Source organism: Sciurus carolinensis, chromosome 5 (genome assembly GCF_902686445.1).
Source record: "Sciurus carolinensis chromosome 5, mSciCar1.2, whole genome shotgun sequence".
Lineage (NCBI taxonomy): Eukaryota > Metazoa > Chordata > Mammalia > Rodentia > Sciuridae > Sciurus > Sciurus carolinensis.
In genome coordinates, this window is record NC_062217.1 from 85,919,895 (window position 1) to 85,947,854 (window position 27,960).

The following is a 27,960-nucleotide window of genomic DNA, read 5'->3' on the forward strand; positions in this document are numbered from 1 at the left end:
GTTATTGTGCAACCATCACTACTATCCATTTCCAAAATTTTTTTCAACTTTGAAAGGAAACTCCTGTTTCCTCTACTGCTACTCTCAATACTTCACTTCTAAAAATGGATGTCTTCCCTACAACAGTTTAATTCTCCAGGAAAAATCCACTGACTGTTGTACAATTTGACTCGATTCTGACACCAAGTGCCTGGAGTTAGCACAAACCCCCATAGATTAAGGGTGCAGTCCCACAAGACTGACTCCATCCACTTCAGATACCAGTTGTAAGTGGTGGGTCCCCAGGTTACCCATACCATCTGTCAAAATTGGGTACAAATCAGAGGTTCCTGTGACCTCCTCTTTGGGTTCAGTAGTTTATGATAACTGATTATAGAACTCAAGAAAATATGTGCTGTAACCTATTACAAAGAATATATTAAAGGGTATAAATAACAGCTGGATGATGAAATAATATAGGGTGAGCACAGGATCCTGTGTGTGCCACATCTTTTGGGGTGTGTCACTCACCTATCACATGGATATATTCTTATCCATCAACTGGGAAATTTCCTGAACTACATTTTTTTTGGGAAGCTTTTTATATAGGCACAGTTGATTAACTCATAGGTCATTGGTGATTAAGTCAACCTCCAGTGTTTGTCTCAGAGATGGGGTGGGGTGAAGTTGAAAGCTCTGACCCTCTACTGCAAACTGGTGTGACCACTCTGGAAAGCAGCATGCAAATTCCTCAGAAAACTTGGATGGAATTACTATTTGACCCAGTTATCCCACTCCTCGGCATATACCCAAAGGACTTAAAATCATCATACAACAGTGACAGGGCCACATCAATGTTTATAGCAGTTCAATCACAATAGCTAACCTATGAAACTAACTTAGATGCCCATAAATGGATGAATGGATAAAGAAAATGTGGTATATATACATAATAGAATATTACTCAGCCATGAAGAAGAATGAAATTATGGCATTTGCTGATAAATAGATGGAAGTGGAGAATATCATGCTAAGTGAATTAAGTGAATCCCAAAAAACCAAAGCCAAATGTTCTCTCTGATATGCAGATGCTAACTCAAGATAAACTGGGGTAGGGGGAAGAATACAAGTTCACTGAATGAGACAAAAGGGAATGAAGGAAAGGGATGGGGGATTAGGAAAGACACTAGAATGAATCTGACATAACTTTCCTAATGAATCTGACATAACTTTCCTATGTTTGTATATGAATACATGACCAGTGTAACTCTATATCACATACAACCTCAAAAATGGAAGGTTATACTCCATGTATGTTTGATATGTCAAGATACATTCTACTGTCATATATAACTAAAAAGAACAAATAAAAAATAAAAAATAAGAAATAAGAAAAGAAAATTCTGACCCTCTAATGCATGATGGTTTCTTCTGGTCAGCAGCCCCTTCCTCAGAGCCTTTCTCAAAAGTCATGTCATTAACATAAACTCAGATGTGGATGAAAGGGGCTTGTTATGAATAGCATAAGATGCTCTTTTTGTCTTTGTAGCTCTTATCATTTGGGAAATATCAAGGGTTTTAGGATTTCTGGTCAGGAATAGTAGACAAAGACCAAATAGAGTAGTACCCCAGTATTAGTTCATTTTCTATCAGTGTAACAAAAAACCTGAAGCTGGATGCTATGCAGAGAAAGGAGATCTATTACCCCAACAGTTTTGGAGGCTGAAAGTCCAAGACTGCGTGGCCCCATTTGTTTGGCCACTTGTGGGTGTCCCGTCGGCTGCATGGCAACATGGTGGAGAAGTGAGAAGGAAAACAGCTGTGTGCAGAAGGGGTCAAGCTGGTGGGGTGGTTTCCATTTATAACAACTTACTCTTGTGATAAGTAACCAGGGTCCTTCAAGAACTATGTGAATCTCTTCTGAGGGGGATGTCCCTGTTACTTTCATCATTGGAAAATACCTGAGAAAATCAAGTTAGAGGAGAAAATATTTATTTTGGCCTATAGTTTCAGAGGTTTCAGTTTACTGTCAACCAGGTTCACTGTTTTGGGGCCTACGGTGAGACAGAACATCATGACAGAAGGGCACAGCATGGTGGAGGAAAGGTGCTCACCTCATGGCAGCTGGGAAGCAGAACAAGGAAATGACTGGGGGAATAAGATGCATGTTTTCAGTGATCTACTTGCCCCAGTGATCTACTTCCTCCAACTAGGTCCCACTTCCAACAGTTTCTATCACCTCCAAATAAAGCCGCCATGAACCCATCAGTGGATTCACTTATTGATGAAGTTAGAGCCTTCCCCATCCAATCACTTCCCAGGAGCCCCACTCTGAGCATCGTTGCACTGGAGACCAAGCCTTCAACACATAGCCTTTGGGGAACATTCCAAACCCAACCATAGCAGCCCCTTGTGAACTAATCACTTCCCAGTAGGTCAAATCTCTTGAAGTTTCCACCAACACAGCCACACTGAGGTCCAAGCTTCAAGCACATGAATCTTTGAGGGGCAAATCACAATGAATGTGGTTTGAAACCACAGCACCCTCACTTACCCTTGGGATATGTTTTGAAACTCCCAGTGGATGCCTGAAACCACAGGTAGTACTGAACCCCATGTATACTATGTGTTTTTTCCTATCATACCTATGATAGAGTTTAATTTATGAATTAGTCACAATAAGAAAATAGTATAATCATGACAAATAGTATAGTCATAAAAATAGTACAAATGAAAGTTATTTAAAGTGTAAGAATTCTTTATTTCTGGACTGTGGTTGACTGTAGATAATCTAAACTGTGAAAGCAAAACTGAAGGTACTGAGGTACTACTATACATATTTCCTTTTTTTTATTTTTAAGAAATGTATGGTTTATTTTCCATAACCTTATTTTCATGTTGCTTAATAAGTGTCTGCATAACAGCTCAGGACCACTTGGTGGTTGTTCCTACTCACTCAGTAGCCTGAGCAGTGGGAGCTGCAGAGCAGTCTTCAGTGGCTGGCTGGGCACTCCAGTCTTCAGTAGGAAACTTCTGGATAGGCACAGAGGGCACCTGCACTTCTTCAGACCAGTCTGCAACCTCAGGTTGAGTAGTGGTGAACTCAGGAGGTGGAGCAGTCCATTTACCCTGAAATTCCTCCTTGGTCACAGCTTTTTCAGCAGCAGCCTGCTCTTCCTTTTCAATCTCTTCAGGATCTCTGTAGAAGTAGAGATCAGGCATGACCTCCCATGGGTGTTCACAGGAAATGGTGCCTTGCATGCACAGAATTTCTCGGGCCAGCATCCACCACATTAGACCCACAGAATGAGCTCCCTTATTTGTTGCACAGAATGGCAACGTCCACATAGTGCAGAGGAGAGTCTGTGTTACACAGAGCAATGGTGGGCAGATTGACGTAAGATGCTGGTGACAGAAGATACTGGTAGGAGGCTGGTGGTCAGCCCTGAGATCAGTAACCACCAGAAGACATGGCTCCTGGAAGGCTGCCTGGATTTGGTTAGTGAAGGTTCCAGGAGTGAAGTGACCAGCAATAGGAGTGGCTCCAGTGCAGTAGCAAACTTCAGCACAGCCCGCTGGCCAGTATTCCTGGAGGATATGACACTGACATCACCAGGGTCTTCAATGGCAACGATGGCACTAGCTGCCAGCAGAAGTTTCTTCCAGGTTCTCTTTGGATTTATGAAGCATATGTCATCGCTTTTCCTTTTGTAGATATATTGTTCCATCTGGAAATCAAGGTTGGTGCCACCTAATTGGGTTCCTGTTGCAAGGAATTCGAGGACTTCCTCCTCCGTCATTTGCAGAATGTTAAGGGCTCTGGACATTGTGACAGTTTCCCTTTAAGTAACAGGCAGCGCGAAAAGGCCATATTTTTTATTACATCACAATATCACAGAACTGAAACTCTATACCCATTAAATGGTAATTCTCTATTTCCCCTTACCCCCAGACTTATGTCTATTTTATTTTTTGTATCACACTCTCTTGGTTACTTAACTTTACAGAAGTCTTAAAATTAGTTAGAGTTCTCCTAAATTTATTCTTTTTCAAAATTGTTTTATTCCTTTAAATAATATTGGAACTTGTTCTGGAGTGCACTTAACTTGGAATTAGGTTGGTCATTTTGAGTCTTGCTTTTAATCTTTCTCAGGGCGATTCCAGAGAACTTTTCCACTACTAATGCAACATGATTTCTGAGGGTTCTACTGATCTCCTTTTTATTATGAGGTTTTCTCACTTTGGTGGGAACACAAATCTCATCAGTTTTATGACAGTTCTGAGGATTTTTCTGTCTACTCCTTTCTTGGACCACTCTTGGATATGTTCCTCTATCATTTGTACAGATCAGTACTCAGCTAAAGACTTGAGGGACCTCTTCTCCAGAGCCCCGAGCATGTTCTCCTTTGTACATCTTTTTCTTCTTTGGTACTATGTCCTGCAAATTCTGGTCATTTTGCTTTTGTCTCTGTTATTCCCTCTTGGCCAGAAGCAGGTGTTCTTTGAAAATTCCATAATCTTTTTTCCTTCTGGTGATACTGGAGATTGAACTCAGGGGTGTTTTATCACTGAGCTACATCCCCAACCCTTTTTATTTTTTATGTTGAGGCAAAATCTCTCTAAGGTGTAGAGGCTGTTCTTGAACTTGCAATCTTTCTGCCTCAACCTCCTGAGTCTCTGGGATTATAGATGTGCACCATCATATCCACCTAAATTCCAGAATCTTTAAAACCCTTTCTCATAGATATTTATTATGTTTTCAATTAGAAGCTATATGGAAATAACTTTGTCCATCTTCCTGTCCTCTTGCATTTCTGTACAATAGATCTCTAGGATTGGATTAAGCCAAAAGGCACACAACATTTTAAATTTTGAGAAATTAACAACTGTGAGCATTCTTTTCACTTAATTGCAAGCTAAAAGGTTAATTTGCCATAGTTCCATAGTTCTGTGGGTGCTGACAGAAGAAATGAAATGCCTGGATTAGAAATAGAAGACCTTATGACTCACCAGAGAGTTGGCATATTTACAAAGTTTCTTTCTTAACATTTTCTTTTGTTTTATTTATTTATTTATTTTTTTAAACAGGGTCTTGCTTTGTTTCCCAGGCTGACCTCCAACTCCTGGGCTCAGGAGATCTTCCTGCCTCAGCCTGGGACTATAGTTATACACCAGAGGACCTGGCTTTTTACAGGGTTCTTGACACTTAAATTCCTATAGGGTTACATACAGGGCCAGATGACCCCTGCATTTGCAATGGGTAAAGGCTCAAAACTTTTTTTGTGTTTTATTTATTTTTCTCATTTGTTTGAGATGGTGTTTTGCCAAACTGGCCTCAAACCCAAGTAGCTGGGACTACATGTGGGCACCACCAGGGCCCCCAGGGCCCAGCATTTTTTGAGCAAACAGCAAACGTTATAGTGGGCAGCAATCCCACTTCCAGTGGTGAGCAGTCACAGGTACTCACTGTGTGCGTAGCTACAGAAACTGCTCAGCATCAGAAAATGGAAGTTTTGGAGTCGGTACAACTCAGTCAAAACACCACGGATGCCCAAGGACTATGACTGAATGTTCTCCCAATGATACACTGTGACATTTCCTCTAGAAACACTATGCCAAACTGTGGCATATTTATACAATGGAATATTACTCCGCAATGAAGAATGATAAAATTATGGCATTTGTAGGCAAATGGACGAAATTGGAGAATATCATGCTAAGTGAGATAAGCCAATCTCAAAAAACTAAAGGACAAATGATCTCGCTGATAAGCGGATGAGGACATATAATGGGGGGTGGGAGGGGTTAGCATTAGGTTTAGGGTTAGGTTTAGGGTTAGGGATAAGGAGAGCGGTAAGAATGAAGGAAAGAAGGACTGTATAGAGGGAAAAGAGGGGTGGGAGGGGTGGGGGGAAGGGAAAAAAATAAACATCATTGCCCTATGTAAACGTATGATCACACACACACACACAAAAAAGTTTTAAATTAATAATAATAAAGGAATTGGTTATTAATTTAAAAAAAAAAGAAACACTATGCCAATTTAAGCCTGCCTTAAATTGTGTATGAAAGAATTGTAGCTCTGAAAGACTCCATTGCCATTGGAAAAGGGGTCTGAGAAGGTCCTCCTGAGAGAATAAGGGGATCTCAACTCAGTCCTGACTGGTTCTTGGCTTATGCCTCAAAAAAGAATTTTAGGATTTTTAGAAGAGGCCCAAACACAGGTTTATTTAAGAAAGCAGAGATATTTATTTAGGAAAACAAGCAATACAGCAGGAAACACAAAGGGAGAAGTGTGGTGCTCAATAGTGAGTTGCACTTTGGTGTCTTGGATTCTTCCTTTAAAGGAAATTTATAAATAGTGAATGTGGGAAGTATGTGTGAGTTGACTTCAGTCCAGTGAGCTTAGTTTTCTTTTTGGTACCAGGGATTGAACCCAAGGGTACTTAACCACTGAGCCACATTCCTAGCTTATCACCCCGACCACCCCGGTTTTACATTTTGTATTTTGAGTTAAGTTCTCACTAGGTTGCTTACAGCCTCATTAAATTGCTGAGGCTGTCTTCAAACCTGCAATCTCCCACCTCAGCCTCTTGCGGTACTGGGATTACAAGTCTACACCACTAGGTCTGGTGGTAAGCTTAATTTTCTTAAATAAGCACAGGGTGAATCACGGTGGTCTTGTTCTTTCAGGATCTCTGGGTTGATGGCATCCAGTCAATAGACAATGCTTAGAATATCCCCATAAGTCTCTAACAATATTTTCCCTTTGCTTTATTTAGTCTAAAGTAAATATGCTGTACAAACTAATAACTTATGAATCATTTGGACTAACAATACTCTAAGATTCAAAGGCTTTTTACAAATTCAGGCCTGGGGAAACACAGGCTTGGGAAGTAAAGGTGAGGATGTACATGGAACTTGGATTAAAATTATATTTTCATTTCCCTTTCCTGTTAGTTTCCTTTGTACCTATCATTTCGCCAATTTCATGGGTGAAAGATGACATCTTTGTTGGGTCACTTTTCATTTTTGTTCGGTGAGATTGAATATCTTTTCAAATGTTTATTGAAAATTTGTGAAATTGTTCTTTAAAACCTACTCTCTCTGAGACTTCTGTTTCGCTGTTGACTTGGGAAAAACAAACTGAAGAAAGAGCTCCATTCATCATCTGAACCTGTCGGTCACATTTCCAACTTGAGTGCTGCCTAATCATTTTCAACTGGAGGATGTGACATTTTCCCTTTCACTTGTGCTGTATGGGCACAAACTTTTGTCATCCATGCATCACGCCCTTTTTATTTGATCTCTTCTGTTCCTGGCTCCAAAAAGAGCCAGGCTTTGAAGCGCTATGAGATTTCCTTTTTCTTACACATAAACCAACTTGGCCTCTGGAAGGAGGAAGTACATTTCATAGTCAGCATAGCACAGTATAAGGAATTCAAATATGTCCTTCCGTTTTGCAGAGTAACATATCCGGAGTTTCCCTTTTCTGCTCTCCCAAAGTTCTGCAACCTCAGAACTTTGAAGCAGAACGAATTACCTGTGTAAATCCAGTAATAAACTGGGCCTGACCTAGTATGTATTGAAAAGGTGCTACTATCTTCAAATGGGAAATATGCGTAAACGTTTCTTTTAGGATGCTTTAGTAGTCTACTCATATGCCAACCTGGCAGTCTCTTCCAGTGGACACTGGTTTCACCATGCACAGTTAGAAACTACAAAAAAAAAAAAAAAAAAAAAAAAAAAAAAAAGACTCGAATCAGAAGTGTCTGCTCTTTCCGTTCTTGCGTGTTCCTTGGTAATTTCAAGGAAGATCCATTTTATAAGTGGTGCTCATAACGTAAACGCTCGGTCAGCATCCAGACAGCCAGAGTCAGCAGCGCCCTGGGGCGCTCGGGAGAGGGCTGTGCAGTCAAGGGAGGGCAACCGACTGCCTGCCCCGCCCGCAGCCTCGGTGCCTCCCCACCCGCGCGTGCGCAGCCAATGGGCGCGGGGCACGCCCCCAACCCCAAGGCGCCGGGACCTGGCACGGAGCTCCGCGCAGGACAGCCCCGCCGGTGTCGTGGTGTTCGCGCTCGCTGTGCCGCGTCCCTGGCCCAGTTAGGCTCCTGGCCATGGTGTCCTCGGCGGCCGGCGGGGTGGTGATTATTGGCAGGTAAAAGGTTCCGAGGTGTCGTGCTGTTGCCATTGGATCCTGGGGAGGCGCTGGGGACCCGGTTTCCGCGCTTGGGCCCACGCTTTGCGTCCATCCGGGTGGGCACTAGCTTGCTGCTGTCCCTGAGAACCGGTGGGTGCGCCAAATTCCCGCCCTCTAAGGGGCTCTTGGCTCTTGTTTCCCTTCGCCGAGCTGACTAGGCTGGGAAAGCGTCTGGGTCAGCGGCGGTGTCAGGTAGAAGCACCCTGTAGAGTGCTAATGTGAAACTTGGTGCTGATTTACCCCAAGTTCCGAAAGCTGACAGAGAAGGCTGCGATTGCAGTGCAGTTCCTGGGATGTACCAAACGATGCCCGGCCTACCAGCTAGTCCACATAGACGCTCAAGGCATTGAACACAACGAAACAAATTTTGGCAATGATCCTGCGATAACTGTATCGTTAGTCACAGTTTATGAATGAGAAAACAGAAATGAAGCAATTTACCCAAGGTCATAGTAAATGATGGAGATGGGACTAGCCCAGAATGGAGGGCTCAGATGCTTGCTTGTCAAGGATGCCTGCAGGGCACATTCCTGCCTGCTAGCGAGGAGGTAATTGGAGGCCTGAACAGGTATTCAGCAAACACACCTGGCACTGATGTGGAAGGCCTTATCAGTTTAACAGCCCGTATTCCATTCAAATAGATTTCTGGTTTGTGCTCCCATGCCCACTTTCTTTCTTTCTTTAGTTAAAAAGGGGAGGTATATTATGTATGCCTTTCCATCGTCTAGCTTTTCTTAGAAATTCTAAGCCACGTATGTAATCAAATGTTCTAGTAGTTGTTTTAAAGTAAAACTAGATAAAACTAGATAGATGCATAACTATGGTCCCAGCTACTTTGGAGGTTGAGAGGGGGGAGGATTGTTTGAACTTAGGAATTTAAGGCTAGCTTGGGCAACATAGCAAGACCCTGTCTCAAAAAAAAAAAAAATGTTGAAAAATTTTATAGTACATTTTATTTAACATACTATCTCCTAAATGTTATTATTTCAACAAGTATTAAATTTTATAAATGAAATACTTTACTTTTTAGCATTGTCTTCAAAATCCAGTATGTATTTAATACTTGCAGTGCATATATTTTTGTCAGTTTTTTTTTTCTTTTTTTGCCACTGTGACCAAAAGACCTGACAAGAACAATTTTAGAAGAGGAAACGTTTATTTGGTGCTTATGGTTTCCGAGCTTTCGGTTCACATACAACCAGGTCCATTGCTCTAGGCCGCAGGTGAGGCAGAACATCATGGTAGAAAGGTGTGGTGGAGGAAAGCAGCTCAGAACATGGTAATCAGGAAGAAGAGCACCAAAGGCAAAATATAAACCCCAAAGGCATGCACCAAAGACCTACCTCCTCCAGTAATACCCTACCTACCTACAGTTACTACTGTTATCAATGGATTAATGCATTGCTGAGGTTAAAGCTCAAATAACCCAATCATTTCACCTTTAAACTTTCTGCATTGTTTCACACATGAGCTTTTGGGGGCCACTTCATACCTAAACCATAACAACAGATCATCTCAGATGAGCTTAACGTTCCCTGAGGCTAGTGGCAACCATACTGGACAAGGTTTGTTTAAGTAATGATAGAACCTTTAAAAAAGTGGATATTCAAAAACTTTCTTCTGTCCCCATTTTGTGAAGACTCCTTTAAAAAGTATTACAGGGCTGGTAGCCTGAGTGGTAGAGTATTTGCCTATCAGACATGAGACCCAGGGTTCCATCCCCAGCACTGCAAAAAAAAAAAAACCAAAACAAAACAAAACAAAAAAACTTCCAATTATTTTCAAAATGCAGGTCAAGCTGTGAGAGAAGGTTTGTTTAATGAGACCAAACTGGAAAGCCTTTGACCTTCAGTTGTTGTAGACCAATCAAGGGACTTCACTTTTCTGCCTTTGTGTAGCCTGAGGCTTTCTTCATTCCCTTCCCTGGCACCTCCTTTTTCCTTGGATCCTTTCTCTTTCACCATGTGGCTGACTTGGTATGTAAGACAACCTAGTACACAGAGTGGTCTGATGCTGTGTGAGTGAAGGCATTTACAGCTTGAGATGAAATGGGCCATTTTGTGGGGTTGTGTTGTTTTCTTAAGAGAAAAAGTAGAAGGAAGATACTTTTCTTTTAAAAAATATCTTTATGGATTATGTCATACATATAGCATAATACAAAAATGCTAAGTATATATAGCTCAGTGAGTTATCACAGAGTGAATGTACCACTGTAAAAATGTTCACAGTGAAAATGTTCTTCAATCTGAAGTTAGACTCTGTTAAGGATTTCTTTTATGGTTAAATAAGTCACCATTTATGATAATAGTGACAGGAAAGAAAGTCTTTAAAGGTGATTGATTACTGGTCAGTTGGAGGCAAGCATGAATGTTCACTGGCCTATTGGTATCCCTTGGTATCCATGGGGGATTGGTACCAAGGCCCCTGAGGATACCAAATCTGCTCATGTTCAAGTCCTTTTTATAAAATGGTGTTGGATATACATAGAACCTACACAACCATCCTGTATAGATAACTTATAATATTTGACACAATATAAATGCTATGTAAATAGTTGTTATTGATTAGGGACACAGCTCAATCATGGACTGTTTGTCTAACATGCTCAGAGCTTTGGGTTAGATCCCCAGCACCCCAAGAAAAGAATAATAAGTTGTTATGTTGTATTGTTTAGGAAATATTGATAAGAAAAAAAACTGTACATGTTCCGTATAGATGCAATTTTTTCCTGAATTTTTCAATCCATGGATAAGGATGGCTGATTATCTTCTTGCCGTTCAAGATGGTAGCCACTATCACATGTGGATATTGAGTACTTGAGGTTGTCTAGCTCTAGTACTGCTGATTCCCTGAGTGTTAACATTTATTTAACTTTAACTGATTTTAATTTAAATAGCTATATGTAGCTAGAGTATACTGTATTTATCATCATAGGTCTAGAACCCTGAGAGTGTAACTGAAAATTCACATGTATATAATATGCACATTTTATATTAATTGTAAAAAGTTTCATAGTACAGAAGAATAATGGAGTAAATGGGATATAATCCTATTCCTTTATCCAGAGTTCCAGTGGAAGTGATTTTAATTATGTGCACAACAAATGGCTTCACATAAGATACTTTGTAATAAGATGGTCACCCTCTCTGTGACCCCTTTAATATATTTGAGGCTTAGCTCAAGTGAGTATTGTGTGAGAGCTTTGAAGCTTGGCCAGCACTTCTGTGGCATTAGAGGATTTTCAAGTCTATAGGAAGCATGCCAAGGTCTTCCCTTCACCAGCTTGGGCAGTCCCGGTAGTCTCTAATGTGAGGCGTCTCCCACGTTCACAATGTCAACTGTAGAGATGGGAGATGGAGTGGGGAGAATACTTCTGGCTCCTACCCTAAGACTACTCTTGAAGGCCCCTTGCCACCAAACTGCTTTCAAGTTTGAGACAAGCTTGCCCTCCCCTCCTCTGCTCTGATGTGTCCCATCTGTTTGCGTGCTAATAACTTAGTCTGCTACTGTTTCATGCATGCTGGCAGAGGACAAGAGTCTTCTGGATCAGTGACAAAGGATTTCACTAATCATGGCAGAGCAGGTGGCATGAGTATCGTACAGACATACATATTGTGCTTTGCTTTATTGTTCTTCACAGATACTGAGTGTTTTTTTTTAATATTTTTAATTGTAGATGGACACAATACCTTTATTTCATTTATTTCTGTGTGGTACTGAGGATTGAACCCAGTGCCTCACACTTGCTAGGCAAGTGCTCTACCACTGAGCCACATCTTCATAAACATAACTTTGATGTGGGAAAACCCAAAGTTAATGTGACTTGCTTTACTGTGAAATTAGCTTAGTTGTGGTGGTCTGGAACTGAACCTGCAATATATCTGAAGCATGCCTGTATTTACATTCGTTCCCCTTCTCCTAGAGTCTCATGAAAGGTGCTTGAAGGGCCTGTGTGGATTTCAGAGAATACTGAGTTAAGGGACCCCAACATTTTTATAGTAAGCAATAAGCAATTCTTCTTTGTCCTCAAGGGACACATTGTCTCATGTTTCAAGGTCTCTTGCTGCATATATAACTCTGAGAAGTGGTCCTGGTGAAGAATGGCCAGGGCCTTAGCACACCCAGCAAGACATGTAAGAGCTCATGGAAAAAGTCTTCCAATACTGAATACCTGGATCTGTCTACACATCCCCCTCAAAACCTCTAAAATGGGGGATGTATTGCAGCTACTATATTTATTAGATTAGGACGTGATGCCTGGTTCACATTTTTAGGAGCTTCCAACTTAGAGGAACCCTAGAGGACTTCGTTGATTTGTCTTTGAATTGTCTGAGGAGTACTGGGGACCGCTTGTGATGAGATGCAACTTGCTTTTGATATTCTAAGTAGAAGTGGAAATTTTCAGGATTGACAGAGAGGTGGGGCCCAATCCACCTATCCAATGAACATTGGATGCCATTGTCCCTGCCAGTGATTATCCTGCCTCTGTTCAAGTACCTCCAGTTTAAAGAATTTTCTGTCCATTTGATTATGGGGACTGCCTCTTCGCGGCCAACACCAAGCTTCATTATAAGACTCAAGCAATGGAAATCGGTGCAGTAGTTCCAGATCACCCTTGCGCTTCCTCCAGCTTATCAATTTCCCTTTCCTAGGGGATCAGATCCTTCAACATGAAAACACATAGTTTTTCTTCTAAACTGATCCCATTCTCCCCCTAGTTACTGCCACATTTCCTTTCAAAACTTAGTAAAATTGTCTATACTCTGTGTCCAGTTCTTTCTTCCTATCATCTATCTCTTGACACTGAATTATGGAAAAATTTCAAACCATATTAAAGTTGAGAGAGTAATATAGTGAGCCCATATGTAACTATACCCTGCCCCCAACTTCAACAGTTACTAACACATAGATAATTGAGTTTAATTTATACTCCCCTCTCTGGATTATTTTGAAACAAATTCCAGACATTATATGATTTCATCTATGACTGTATCAGCATGTATATCTAAAAGACACAGACTATTGTACAAATGTATAACTGAAATGCCATCATCATATGAAAAATATTAATGAAATTCCTTAATATCTTTAAGTATCTCCTCAGCATTCAAAATTTCCCTTATTATCTTTTATTTTAACACCTGATTGATTGATTCAGATGTCAAATGAGACCCACATATTATATTTGATGATATTGTTTCTTGATGCTTTTAATCTATAGATTTCTCATCCCATTTTTTTTAAAGTTTCTTGAAGTATATTTGTTGAAGAACATGAGTCATTTGCCCTGTATAATCTTCCACAACATAGATTTTGCTGAATGTATCTCTAATGTCATTTACCATGTTCCTCTATTCCCTTCATTTCTTGAGTCTGGAGTTAGATCCAGGGGTCCATTTTATCTTTTTTTAAAATTATTTTTTCATTTTATAGACTGCATTTTGATTCATTGTACACAAATGCGGTGCATCTTTCTGTTTCTATGGTTGTGCACGATGTAGAGTCATACCATTCGTGTAATCATACATGTACATAGGATAATAATGTCTGGGCTTTCCTTGGGATCAGGTCACAAAAAGTGCTCTGATCATGGTCTCCATTCCCATTCATCCTACTAAACCCAGTGGCCAATTCTCAGTCCAAATTCTACTTGATCACTGAGTTTTGACCCAGATGGACCTCTTGTCTCCTTCAGGCTCCCTCCACTTACTGACCCTCTCACCTGGTTATCTTTTCCCATTAAGGTTGGACTGTCCTAAGTTTCAGTTCCTTAGAGATCTCACTCATCTTGCACTACTAAATACTCCACATTCATGTTCCAGCCCAGATCTTGGCCCTGAACCAAGGACTTCTATCCATTTATTTTGCTTGACCTATTTGTTAGACATTTCTCAATTAAAATACCCTATATTGAACTCCTAATCTTCTCTCCTAAAATCTTCTCCTATAGAATTAATGAGCTCTCCATCCTTTCTTGGTCTCCAGAACAAACTTGGCATTCATCCTCATTCTTTTAGTCTTTACACCTTACGTTGAACCTACCAGCAATTCTTTTTGTCTATACCTTGAATATATTATATATTCAGAACTCAGCTCACCACCGATCATCCCTTCTGCTTCCATCCTCTTCCAACCTAATATCATATCCTGCAATAGGCTCTGGATTCCTAATTGTCTTCTTATTTCTATCTTTGTCTGTCTTCAATACAGATACTGCTTGACTTACGATGGGGTCATATCCCGATGAACCATCATGAGGTGAAAATATTAGAAGTGTGAAATGCACTTACCACCAACTTACTTAACGTCATAACTTAGCACCACAGCACTAGAGAGTGTTGGTTGTTTCCCTCTTGTGATCCTGGGGCTGATTGGAACTGTGGTCACTGCTGTCACCTATCATCATGGAAGAGGTTTGGCTCTTATAGCACTAGCCTGGGAAGAGATCCAAATTCAGACTTGCAAGTGTGATTTCAACTGAATGCCTTTAGCTTTTGAACCGTCACAAAAGTCAAACCATCAAAAGTTGGGCACTATATATTTTTAAGAAAGCAACTAGAAAGTTCCTTTTAAAACTTAATTCATGTCTTTCATATAAGTCATTCTATTAGATACCCATCTCATACATACCAGTAAATATCTAAATGCCTCCATGGTCTCTGAGGCACTATGTATGTAATCAGCTCACCTTCCCTTCCTTCCCTTGGACTTCATCCCCCACCACCCTGTCCTCCACCTCCACTCCAGCTGCACTAGCCTTGCCCATTTGGAACTTGCACCATTCTTTCCCTGCCAAGGACACTTTTCTTCCAGATACACTCATGACTTGGCATTTCACCTTCTTCAACTCTGCTAAAATGTTACCTTCCCAGTGAGATAGTTCTGGTGGTGCTTTTAAAATTTCTTTGCTTTCTAGTCTCTACTTTCTACTTTTAGTCCCTCTTGTCATTTTCTCTTTTTCCCTGGCACTTTTACTTATTTACAATAAACTAGGCTTATAGCCCACTGTAAGCTCCTAGCGTCAGGCTCCAGAATAGTGCCTGGTACATAGTAGGCACTCTTTACTCCTGACTAAATCATTGTTGCCTTCATCTTAAATCCATGGGAAGAGCCTGCTGACCATTATCTAGTGTTTGTCATTAATGCATGTCAGCATTTTTATTGTCAACAACTAACATTTATCAAGCTCTGCAACGTGCCAGGAATACAAAGGTGAGCAAGATAGTTCCCGGTGCATAGAGCTTACCCTATTGAACAAACAAGAAGTTCATATTGCGGGCAAGTGTTGCTTTTCCCCCACTTCCCTGTACAAAACTTACTGTGATTTTTACTCACACACTTAGATATCCTTTATGAAAGATCTAACAGTTCACAACAAAGAAAAATGTTGAACCTCCCAGACCTGGAGATTAAGATGGAAGTGAGATCTTGCACTGGTCATTTTCCTCCCTGCATCTGCATCCACTCTTGTATGCCTATGCACATTCTGCTTCACCCAACTTCCCTATATTAATATGGTACAATGTGTTATGATTAACAAACCAATACATTATCATCCACTGATAGTGTTAATTAATAGTTAATAATACTGGTTATTAATGAAATAATGCATTATTATTTAGTAATATCTTTTTAAATTTCTGATCTCCTTAGAAAAAGGACCTGATGTCCTTTTTCTGTTCCAGAATATCAGATTACATTTACAGTTTTCCCTCTATATCCTTGGGTTCAACATCTGTTGATCCAACCAACCACAGATTGAAAATATTTGCAAAAAAATTGTATGCATAACTGGACATGTACAAACTTTTTTCCTTGTCATTATTTTCTAAACAATACAGTATAACAGCTATTTACATAGCATTCACATTGTGTCAGGTATTATAAGTCATCTAGAGATGATTTAAAATCTATGTAAGAAGATGTGCTTAGGTTGTATGCAAATACTGTTTCATTTTATGTCAGGAATTTGAGCATTCTCTGAGCAGGGAGGAAGAGGTCCTGGAACCTATCCCTCATTCATACCAAGGACCACTGTATCTGTTATTTCTCTTTTGACTTTTTTTTTGGTGCTAGGGATTGAACCCAGGGCCTTGTGCTTACGAGGCAAGCACTCTACCGACTGAGCTATCTCCTCAGCCTCTCTTTTGACTTCTCTGTGACATTTTCTCAGACTTTCCTTGCTTTTGATGACATTGACAGTTTTGAGGAGTACCAGTCATGTAGTTGTAGAATGTCCCCCTGTTGAAATTTGCCTAATGTTTTTCTCATGACTAAGCTGGGGTTGTGGTAGGAAGACCACAGAAGTGAATTTCCATTCTCATCATATGCCAAGGTATCACAACATACACCATCATTATGATTCATTGCTGTTGATATTAACCTTGACCAACTGGCTGAGATAGTGTTTCAGGTTCCTCCACTGAAAAGTTATTCTTTTGTTTCCTCTTTCCACACTGTACTCTTTGGAAAAAAGTTGCTTTGCATAGCTCATTCTTAAGGGTGGAAAATGATGTTCCATCTCTCTGAGGACAGAATTATTTGGAATTCTTCTGCAAGGGAAATGTGGCTTTTCCAATAATTATTTATTTTTTCAAATATTTATTTTTATCAGTATGAACTTGTGAGTATGTATTCTGTAGCTTGTATTATAATCCACAAATGGCTCAGTTTGTTCCAGTTTTGGCCATTGGGAGCTCTTCTAGTGGGCTCCTGTAACCCCTTTGATATAATTTATTAATGTAGGTTTTTAAAAAAAAATTTTTTTAGTTGTCAGTGGATATTTATTTTATTTATTTATATGTGGTGCTGAGAATCAAACCCAGTGCCTCACACATGTTAGGCAAATGCTCTACTACTGAGCTACAATCCTAGTCCCTTGTTTTTGTTTTTTAACATTTACTTGCTGGTGCTACAGACTCCTCCAGGCTCATCTTATATCTTTCCTGGCTCAGCTCTAGAATTAGCCTTTTCTCTAAGGAGTACTGCTTCCTTTTATTGGAGAATAGTATTAGAAACTAAGACTTGGACTCTAGATGTGTTCTGTACATTTGTCTTTAACCCTTTGAACAACCCCATATGTACTCTATGATTTTTTTTAATCTTTTTATTTTCTAATAAGTCTGAAATAATGGGTGGAAGTGAGGGTTAAGTCTAAGGACTCAAGAAACTTCTTGGCTTTATCTCCTAGCTCCTGCATGGATAGCCTGTGTGGAATAACTTCTTCTGTGTCTCAGAGTAAATAATAATAGTACATACATTGTAGGGTTGTTATAAAGATTAACAGAGGTAAGACCTCAGTGTTTAATGGTACCTGGCACCTAATTCATGCTCAAATGCTGTTGTAGTGGCAATTAATTATTTGAGGAGGACAGCAAATACACTTATCCTTCTGTACCTATGGGAGATTGGTTCCAGGATGTCCACAGATAACAAAATCTGCAGACGTTCATGTTGTTTTCATACAATGGTATAATATTTGCAAAAAACCTATGCCCATCTGTATATTTAAACCATCTCTAGATGACTTTAAATACCTAGTATAGTATAATGTAAATTGTAGTTGTACTGCATTGTTTAAGGAATAATGACAAGAAAAATGTCTACATATGTTTAGTACAAATGTTTTTTTTCCCCCCAAATATTTTCAAACCATGGTTGGTTGAATCCCAAGATGTGGAACCTGGGGATGCGGAAGACTGGCTGTACTATCTCTCATGTTCAAGTTAAGTGATTTGCATAAGACACTGGTCAAATGGGGACTCAACTAAGGACTTTTTGCCTCATGACACCCTACCACCTCCTGACTGTAATTTTTTGTTTCAGTGCGTGAGCACCTGATTAATACCTGACATATTACCATGTTCCCTGTGGAATACTGATCTTGGCTGTTGAGTGGGGGGGTTCAGGAGTACTTGGGTGGGGACAGATAACATTCTAAATAAATACAGTTATCAAGATGTGTACTTTAAAGAGATTTATTAAATATTGTAGGAATGGGATGTTGTATGATTTTTAAAAGTTTCTTCTGGATGAAGAATGAAAAACTGTTCAATTATTAAATTAATTTGAATCCTTTCTTAATTTTCTCTCCCTGCAGTGGACTCATTGGACGAAGCTGGGCTATGTTGTTTGCCAGTGGAGGCTTCAAGGTGAAACTCTATGATATTGAGCAAGAACAGATAACGAATGCCCTGGAAAATATCAGGTAGGCTAGCTGACGCCTTCCGGGAGGAGTTGGAATGGCCCTGTTTCTTTTAGTTGATCTTGTTTATCACATTCTCAAGGCTATAAATATCTGTGATTGTACATTTTCATTTGATAGCTCTTGAAGTGCCTCTGAGCCAATATAGGTCAGGTACCTGACTAGGTCATGCTAGAATGTGAATTTAGATTGGAAAAGGGACTTCTGTTGTTAGGAAAGGCCCATTCAGATTGAGAAGTTGTGAGAGGGGGGGAAAAGAGGAGCTGAATGTAAATGTCAGGCTTCAAAACCAAGTGAGTTTGTGGACTTCCCTTGCTATGTCACACAGGGGTAGAGAGCTGGGATTTTCTGTGCTCCCTCTGCAGGATAAGCCCATATCCAGTAGGTGATAGCCAGAGCTTCATGGGCATTACCTTATAGGAACAGTGATACTAAGCATGGTTTAGATCTATTGATCTAATGATGACAGGCCCCAAATTAAAACATCCTGAATTTTAGTTAGGGTTTAGAATTCATGTGAGAGGACAGAACTGGAGTTACTTTTGTGGGTGTTAGTAATTGTGACAAATGTACTTGTTAAAGGCATGAGAGTAGCTGGACTTACCAAATTCGTAGGACTGAGTTTTAGGAGTGGAAGTCACAGTCAGTAGAAGAAGTATAGAAACCAAAGACAAAGGCCAAGAATAAGGGAGTTCAAAAATAGAGGAACAAAACTAATGCAACATGTCAGAAGGAGAGCTTCCTCACTGCATGGCTTCTCTACCTGCGATGACCTTCATTGAATGAATCTGACCATTTCAGACACAGTTTGGTTTAGGTAGTTATTATCCCTCTTTTTAGGATACTTACGAATACATAACTTAAATTTGTCTTTTTGTGTAACAAAAATATGCTTGCTTTATCTAAGTTTACCTTTTGAAAAGATTAGTAGAGGGTATGATGTCAGGTTATAAGCATTAAGAAATCAGATATCCTACTCCAACTTTATTGTGTTACAGATTCAGAACCTGAACCCAGAGAAGTACCTTCTTACATATAGTTATAAAGAGTCAATGCCAAGATAAAATGCCAATCCCAAAAACAAAACTCAGACACTGAAAAACCAAAAAGCAAAGTAGCCAGCACAAAACCACTCACACAAACTGTACCATTTTGGAAGGAAAGTAACTTGGCATTTCAGTGCCCATTACCTGCCAGAGGTGTGCTATTCACTAGGGGTATGTAGGCGGATGATGTATATATAGCCATGGAACTTACATCCTAGTAATCCTTTTTGTTTTGATTTTAGGCACTGGGAATCAAACCCAGGGCCTCATTCATACTAGGCAAGCACTTTGCCAGTGAGCCACATTCCCTGTCTATACCCAGTAATCTCAATCTTAAAATAAACTCTAGGAGACATGTTGTTACCATGATTTTATGAGAAAACATAGGTCTGTGAAGGATTAAGAACCTGTTCAGTAGACATAAGATTCACCTAAGATATAAGATTCCAGCCCTGATCTGTCTGACTTCAAAGACATGTTAAGCGTCTTCAGCATCCATCTGTACTGTATGCTTTATAGAGATTCTTCAAATATTACTTTTAATATAATATTTGGCATATCCAAAGAATAGATCATGGGTATAAGTTTAGAAAGAAGAATAATGAAATAATCATCCATGACCCTACCACCCAACTTAAAATTTAGAGCGTTACCAATACCTTGTGTGTACCTTTTGGATCTCATACCCCTGCCCTCCTATCAGAGGTAAAAAATAGTCTTCATTTTGTATTTACCATTTTCCTTGTCCTAAAAACACTTATATACATGTCCCTCAACATTATATTGTTTAGTTTTGCTTTCTTTTGTGTTTTATATGAATAAAACTGAGATTCGCCCAAGTTTTTGTTTATAGCTATAGTACATGTGTTTTTTACTGTTATATCTTATTCTGTTGTGTGAATTTTCTATAAATTATTTATCTGTTATCCTCTTGGAATATTATAACTTTTCCCAGTTTAAGGCTATTGTTTTTAATGTTACTATTAATATTCTTGTATATGTTTCCTAATATATAAGTGCAGGAATTTCTATAAGAACATACCCAGCAGTGAGACTACTGGGTCTGTTTTACCTGATTCTTATAGCATAGATATTGGACCATCTCTTTCTAGCTTCATTTTTAAAAATCTCTCTTTCATGTTTTCTGTCTCCATGTGTTTTCAGAATACATTCTTTAGATTTTTCTTCAGTTTTTCTATTCTCTTTATATTTGTGTTTAATCTGTTGTTTAGACTATCAACTGAGTTTATTTGAATAATTTCATTTTTGATGTTTGCTTTGCCTCTTCAGATATATCAGTCTCAAATAGTTTGCTTATTCTTTGTGGTTCCATTTTTCAAATCATTAACTATTTAATACATAATTGCTTTGTACTCTGTTTCTAATAATTCCAGTTCCTGAGGTTGTCTTAGATTCATCAGAATTAGATCCTGAGATGCAGATTCCTGGGCAAGTGATTTATTAAGGCAGGGCTCCCAGGATAAAGCAGTAAGGGAATAGGGAAGACAGGATAAAGAAGAGATAGAAACCAGCTAAGGATATGATTTCAGAAGTCCTAGGATCAACACAATCCGTGGGAGTTCTAGGGTGTATAGTGAACAGCAAAGTTAGTCCTCAGGCAAGGGAGCTGAACCGTCATAGTCCTGTATCAGACATTGACAATGGTCCTTCCGGGATGCATATAAACTCCCAAGTATTTCAAGTCTGATCTGAGACCAGAGTTCTCTAAGGAAGGCTGTTTGGTGTGAACCTTTAGAAAAAGAACTCCAAAGCTGGAGAGAGATACCCAGTGCTCATGGGAGGGATCCAAAGAGATCTGAGGGTGGAGCACCCATGGCCTCCATTATGGCAATTCACTGCTATGGGGAGGGGGACTTTAAATAAAAGAAGTTTTCTTACTTATTCATACTTTCATTCTTTAAAAATACTGGTTGACCACCTACTGTATGTGGGGCACGTCTAAGTACTGGGGATTAAACAATAAACAAAAGAGACTAAGATCTGTGTCCTATAAGAACTCACATTCAGTGGGGAGAAGAAAGGGAAAAGAAGTAGAAAATCCTCTGTGCTTTGTCAATTCATTTCTCACACTTGTGGCGTATGTTTTGTGGGTTTTAGACAAATGTATACTGACACGTGTCCACCATTGTAGTATCATGAAGAATAGTTTTACTGCCCTAAATATTCTCTGTGCTCTATTCTTCCCTTGCTCCCCTCAATCCTTGGCAACCACTAATCTTTTTACTGTCTCCATAGTTTGACATTTTTTCCAAAATGTCATGTAGTTGGAATTATGCAGTGTGTAGTTCTTTCATATTGATTCTATGACTTAGTAATATGCATTTAAGTGTCCTCCTTGTCTTTTCATGACTTGAAAATAGTTTATTTGATTTTAGTGCTGACTAATATTGCAGTGCCTGTGTGTGCTACAGTTTTTCTATTTATCTTTGGAAGGACATCTTGGTTGCTTTCAAGTTTGGGCAATTATGAATAAAGCTGCTGGAAATATTCATGTGCAAGTTTTTGTTTGGGCATGTTTTTAATTCCTTTGAGTAAACACTAAGGATTACAGTTGCAGGATTGAATGTAAGAATATATTTAGTTTTGTAAGGAACCATTACACTACCTTCCAAATTGCATATACCATTTTTGCATTCCCAACAACAATGAATGAGAGTTCCTTTTGCTTTGTGACCTGCCAAGATTTGGGGTTGCCAGTGTCTGAATTTTAGTCAGTCTACTATCATTTACAGTGGGATCTTATTTTAATTTGTTGATAACATATGATGTGGATCATCTTTTCATATGTGTATTTGCCATCTATATATCTTCTTTGAGGTTGTGTGTGTGTGTGTGTGTGTTGAAGACTGACCCTAGGGTCTCATAGTATGCTAGACACTGAAGCCCCATTCCCAAGTTCTTTTATTTTTTAATTAAAATATTTTTGGCTCAAGGGAGCACCTTGAGAATTTTCTTTATTTGCTGTAACTCCTTGATGCATAAAAATTATTCCTATATGGGATTAAGTGATTTTGTATAAACCATTCAGTGTTTCTGTTCTGCCAAAGAAGTCTTCAGTCTCTCAATATATTTTAAACTGCAATAAAAATGGGTGAAAGCCATATAGTCCTGTTGTTGTAATTCAGAAGAAAACAGGTTTCTTGAGACACCACTCACTAAGTATAAGCAAAAAATTGAGGCAAAAGGATTTTTTTCAGATTGAGTCAGTGTTTTTATAAAGCATCAAGATCAGAAACACGGTAACAAAACAGCTTAATATTTGATTTAATTGAGATTATTTAAGGAGCAATAGGAAATAATTTATTGATAGTTACAATAAAATTGTAAAAGACTTTAAAGGAACTTATGATATTGCTAAATAAGTAAAGTCGTATCTACAGTCTTACCTTGGACTCCTCACACACTGATACCAAAATGTGCAGATGCTCAAGTCCCTCATACAAAAATAAAAGTGGGCATAGAAGCTATGCACATCATCCCATAGACTTTAAGCCATCTCTAGATTACTCAGGATACCTAATACAATGTCAATGCTACATAGAGTTGTGCTGTATTATTTATGGAGATTCATACCGTGGCAAGAGTCTGTATGTGTTCAGGGACACAAAAATCTTTTCCAGTTACTTTCCATCTGCAGTTGATTGAGTTCAAGGATATAGAACACACAGGCAAGGAGGAACAACTATACTTTGTTAAATTAATCTTGATTTTTGCATTAAGTAGTTTATATAAGAACTTTATAAGCTTCCATTTGAAATGGTAGTTGGTAAAAGTGCTTGTGCCTTGTATACTTGGGTGGAGACCCTGCACTGGTTTTTGGTGATGATGTTTGTGGTTTGTGTGTCTGGAGCCAAGCAGCATTAGCTTTAGATTAGGCCTTGTGTTGGAGACAGGGTAGCCTAGGGAAGAGGAGACCCAGAATTTCTAGTTAAGTCAGGCTTTAGGCAACCCCATGTGGGCTCCAGACCAGGACTTGGCAAGCATTTTCTGTAAAGTCAGGTAGTAAATCTGTGGGGTCATATGGTCTCTACCTCAACTTCTGATTGTGGGGTAAAAACAGTCATAGATAATCTCTAAACAAATGGGTCTGGCTGTATTCAAATAAAACTTTATGAGTTAATACTGAACTTTGGAATTCATTTAACTTTCATGTGTCACAAAATGTTATCATTCTTTTGTTTTTCTTTTAAGTGTTTAAAAATGTAAAAGTCATCTCATTTTATAGGTATAGAAAAAGAGGTGGAAAACCAGACTTTTCTTGTAGGCTAATAGGCTTTTCCAATTCCATTATCATTTCATCTTCGCTTTGTCAAGTCAGTTCTAACTCACTGGTAGCTAAGGGAAAACCAAACCAAAGATTCCTAATTGGAAATTACTTTGTTCTATTTATTGGGAAATTTGTATTTTAGGCTTTATTTTTTAGGTGGATCATTAAAGGTTTTTGTTACTGTTAAAGATGTTTCAGAGAGTACATGGTAGGTTGTGGGAAAGGTTTTTTTCTGTTTTTTTTTTTTTTTTTTTTTTTTTTTTTTTTCAGAGCTGGGGATGGACCCAGGGCCTCATATTTGTTAGGTAAGTGTTATACCACTGAGCCATATACCCAAACCCCTGTTTTTCTTTTTAAACCAGGTTAAAGGCTTACATATTATTCTACTACTATGCTTAATTAAGAACTGTTTCTTAATATTTCTAGTTCTTAATTAGAGTAAACTTTTAGACAGCTGTAAAATATTTGAAAGAGAAAAACCAAAAATTTATTACTATATAATAAATGTTATAGAAGGAGCAAAAGTGTGCATCTAAGATTTTAAAAAGAATAGATATAACTCTTTCCTTAAGAGCAGTACCTTTTTTTTTTTATAACTCACACATTTGAGTTTAATTGACTTAAATATGCAGAACTGGTTGTACTTCTTTGGCAGCAGGTAGGGATCTTTGGGTATCTTGTGACCTATTACCTTTCTCCTCAAATTATGGTTAGCAAATACCTTCAGGGAAATCAGTTTGAGTTGTACTATATTGCACCCCTAGAGAGCACTGAATTCTTGGTCTTTGACTTTTAAGTAGAGCTTCCTGGTTTCCTTTCTTGAATCACATGATTATCAAACATGCCATTTCTATACAGAGAGATCAAGTTGAGAGGACAGAGACCAAACCATATTTTGTAAATATTTTGGTCAACATGATGAGTTCTGCAGTTTAAAAAAAATATGCTTCTCTCAGTAAACAAACTGTCATCCTACTGATTAACAATGACGTAAGAACTGAAGGTTAGAATGCCCCTGACCACATGTTGGGCAAAAAGAATGTAAGGTGAACCAACTTCATCCTTTTCTCAAGCAGTGCAGTAGTCCCCCTCTTATCTGTGGGGGTATATCCCAAGACTCCCAATGAATGCCTGATACAGGATACTGAATCCTGTATATACTGTTTTTCCCACATGTTAAAGTTTAATTTGTAAATTAGGCTCAGTAAGAGGTTAACAGTAACTATTAGTGAAATAGAATAAGTATAACAATATATTGTAATAAAAATTGGGTGCATGTGGTCTTTCTTGAAGGAGTGAAGATGAATATTAATATTTTGGATCACTGTTGACCCTGGGTAACTGAAACCACAAAAAGCTGATCTTCAGATAACGGGGGATGACTGTATAAATGATGTATCCTCAGGGGTTGAACTGACTGAAAAAAAAAAAATTTGTGGCCAATGGACGTCTTCCCTGACACAGTGCTTTGTGGTCTTTATCTACTACTCTAGGTGGTGGGTACCATTAGGACAGAGCCTGTACATTCTATTCTCAGTGCCCTTCACTATTGGATGTTATAAGATTCATGTACTAGCTATTATAAATGCAAAAATAAACAATGTGCACATTTCTGGTTGCCAGAGCCTGGAATATAATAGGTTCCAGCCCAGTAATTGTTTTTACTGAGGCATGGGAACATTTTATAGAGTTTCAAAAGGTAATTCTTTTTTTTTTTTTTTTTTTTTTTGCTGTGCTGGGGATTGAACCCAGGGCCTTGTGCATGTGAGGTAAGCACTCTACCAACTGAGCTATATCCCCAGCCCAAGGTAATTCTTTTGGCTACATTTTTTGTAGAATTTTTTTTTCCAAACCACCCTTGTGGTTTGGTTCACTTCCTATATTCTGATTCTTCTTAACATTTAATAGCAGAGAATATCATGTAGTTGAAATTTCACTACTTCTAGAAAATCCTGGGATGTTAGACCTATTAAAAATGAATCTTCTTGGGCTGGGGTTGTAGCTCAGTGGTAGAGTGCTTGCCTAGCATGTGTGAGGAACTGGGTTTGATTCTCAGCACCACATATAAATAAATAAAATAAAGGTCCATTGACAACTAAAAATTTTAAAAAATGAATCTTCTTAAATAGAAATGATACACCTCAATTCTGAACTTATAAAAATGAATTAAACACAGGGAAATTGATTTTTTAAAATGTTAAGATGCTAGAAGAGTAGGGAAGGTATTATCACAACTCATACCATGCCAAGGGAGCTCAGTGAATTAAAAAAATTAAGAAGCTGTCATCTAAGACTAATCTTCCTCTAACAGGGTTGCACAATGAGAAACTTAAAACTTGGCATGTTTACATCTCACACTAGAAGGGTATCTTGACTGTGGAAAACCGTATTAGCAGATGCTTCACTAGTTTTCTTTGCTCTCCATTGTGTGCCCAGTGCTTGGCACCTATTAGGTCTCAAGAAAGAATTTCAGAGGGTAAAAGAAACATTTTAGGAAGAAAAACAAAAATAAAGTAAACAAAGTCCTAATATGACAGATCTGGAGTGTTTTACTTCTTATGGTTTGGAGATGGTCTCATTTCCATGTAGTAGATGGGCCATACAGCCCTCAAGAGACCAGGACACCCCAACTCCAGGGATGAACAAGCTGCCTTATCTGGCTTGAGTCCCGATCTGAAATCACTGTTTTTGGGTACCTCTACTCTTCTGTCTCACTTTCTCTCCTGTCATCTCTTCAGTGTCTCTAGATGGCAGCTGTGGTATTTAAAAATGACTCAGCTTTTTAAGTGAGGGAGTTAATATACGACCAGAATGATCTCTGAAACAAGGTAGCTGCCCTGTGCTCTGCACTTAAGTAACTGAAATTGTTCATGAACTCAGGCATTGCCAATGCCTGAATCTTTTGTTTTTAACTTGTCACTCTTTTTTCTGTCCTGAAAAACTTTATTTTGAACTCTGTTTGAATCTGTCTGAATTCTTCTGGATTAGTCTGTTCTGTTCTCATGATTTGAAACTTACTTTTATTTTTCCCACATACCTTGGGTTAGAATAACTGGAATAGTGGGTCACAAAATGGCCACAAATTGATCCCCTCCCTGTCTGCTGTCCCCTTGCAATGTAACTTTATTTCTCTTACCCCCAACTCCAGACCTGACCATGGGCTTGCACTGACCAAGGGAACATTAGCCAATGTGACTCCTCAGGGAACTGAAAATAACCTACGTACTGAGACATCCCACTTCCTATTGGGAACCCTTCCTCCCATCCCCATCCTGTAAGCTCAGTCTAGCTGGGTATAGATGTCAGCCCAGCTACCTGCCAGCACTAGCCAGTACCAACTGCTTGATAGATGAGTAAAGTCAGCCTAGACCATTAGCTTCCAACTAACCTCCAACTGATAGCAGCTACATGATTGAGCCCAGATAGAATTATTAACCCCAAGGATTATAACAGTGAACAGTAGGTAATTGATATATTGAACCTGACTGAGCTCACGAGGCTAGAAACTACCCCTGATCCTAGGATCTGAAGGCTTTTGGTTTTGTCTTTTCATAGCCATCCTGCTGACATAGGAGTTCCACGTTTGTAGGAAATGATGTAGGGCTTTTGGTTTCAATCACTGCTTGAAAGGAACATGCCACAAATAAAGTTTTATTGAAACACAGTCATGCCTGTTTGTTTATTGAAACACACTCATACCTGTTTATTTGCAGATTGTCTATGGCTGCTCTCAGTCCACAATAAATAGCTGTGGCCAAGACTGTATGACCCACAAAAGCTAAAATATTTATTATCCCTGAAATATTTACAGTTAGGGGAAATAGGTTAGGGGAAATAGGTTAGATGAATAATAATGAACATACTGTGAGAATTCAGGAAAAGTTGAATAGTTCCAGCCAAACTGATCATGAATGTACTGAAAAGGCACAATATGAATGTGGACTTTGCAGGTAAAATCCCAAGGATGATGAAAACACGTCAAGGGGAAGAAAAATAAAGGAAATGAAACAATCATTTGAACGTCCTAATGACAGCCAAATGGGAGCAGGATCTGTGAACACACAGATAAGTCAGGGTCTATATGTTGGCAACATACAGTTAGAAAACAATAAAAAATTTATAATTATCAACACATAAGCAATCTAGGCATAAATATAAGAAAAATGTAGAAGACATTCATGGAGAATTTTTTTTTTCAATTTTATTGAGAGACAGTAACGAAAACAAAAGAGAATGGAGAGGA

General features: G+C 38.9%; 1 protein-coding gene and 1 pseudogene across 3 annotated transcripts in view; one reads left to right on the forward strand and one right to left on the reverse strand.

Annotated features, from left to right (window-relative positions):
- Cryl1 (crystallin lambda 1) overlaps positions 1 to 27,960 on the forward strand; it is a 185,564-nt gene that overhangs the window by 27,338 nt on the left and 130,266 nt on the right. The window contains exons 1-2 of one of the 3 annotated variants that reach the window (XM_047552616.1): positions 7,979 to 8,137; positions 18,279 to 18,386. In XM_047552616.1, coding sequence (XP_047408572.1) covers positions 8,097 to 8,137; positions 18,279 to 18,386 — 149 coding nt within the window. In that variant the 5' untranslated portion in view covers positions 7,979 to 8,096. Of the gene's footprint in view, positions 1 to 7,978; positions 8,270 to 18,278; positions 18,387 to 27,960 lie in introns of those variants that run through there. The other 2 variants (XM_047552617.1, XM_047552618.1) reach the window with 2 other exon arrangements.
- On the reverse strand, positions 2,932 to 3,806 carry LOC124984687 (40S ribosomal protein SA-like; annotated as a pseudogene).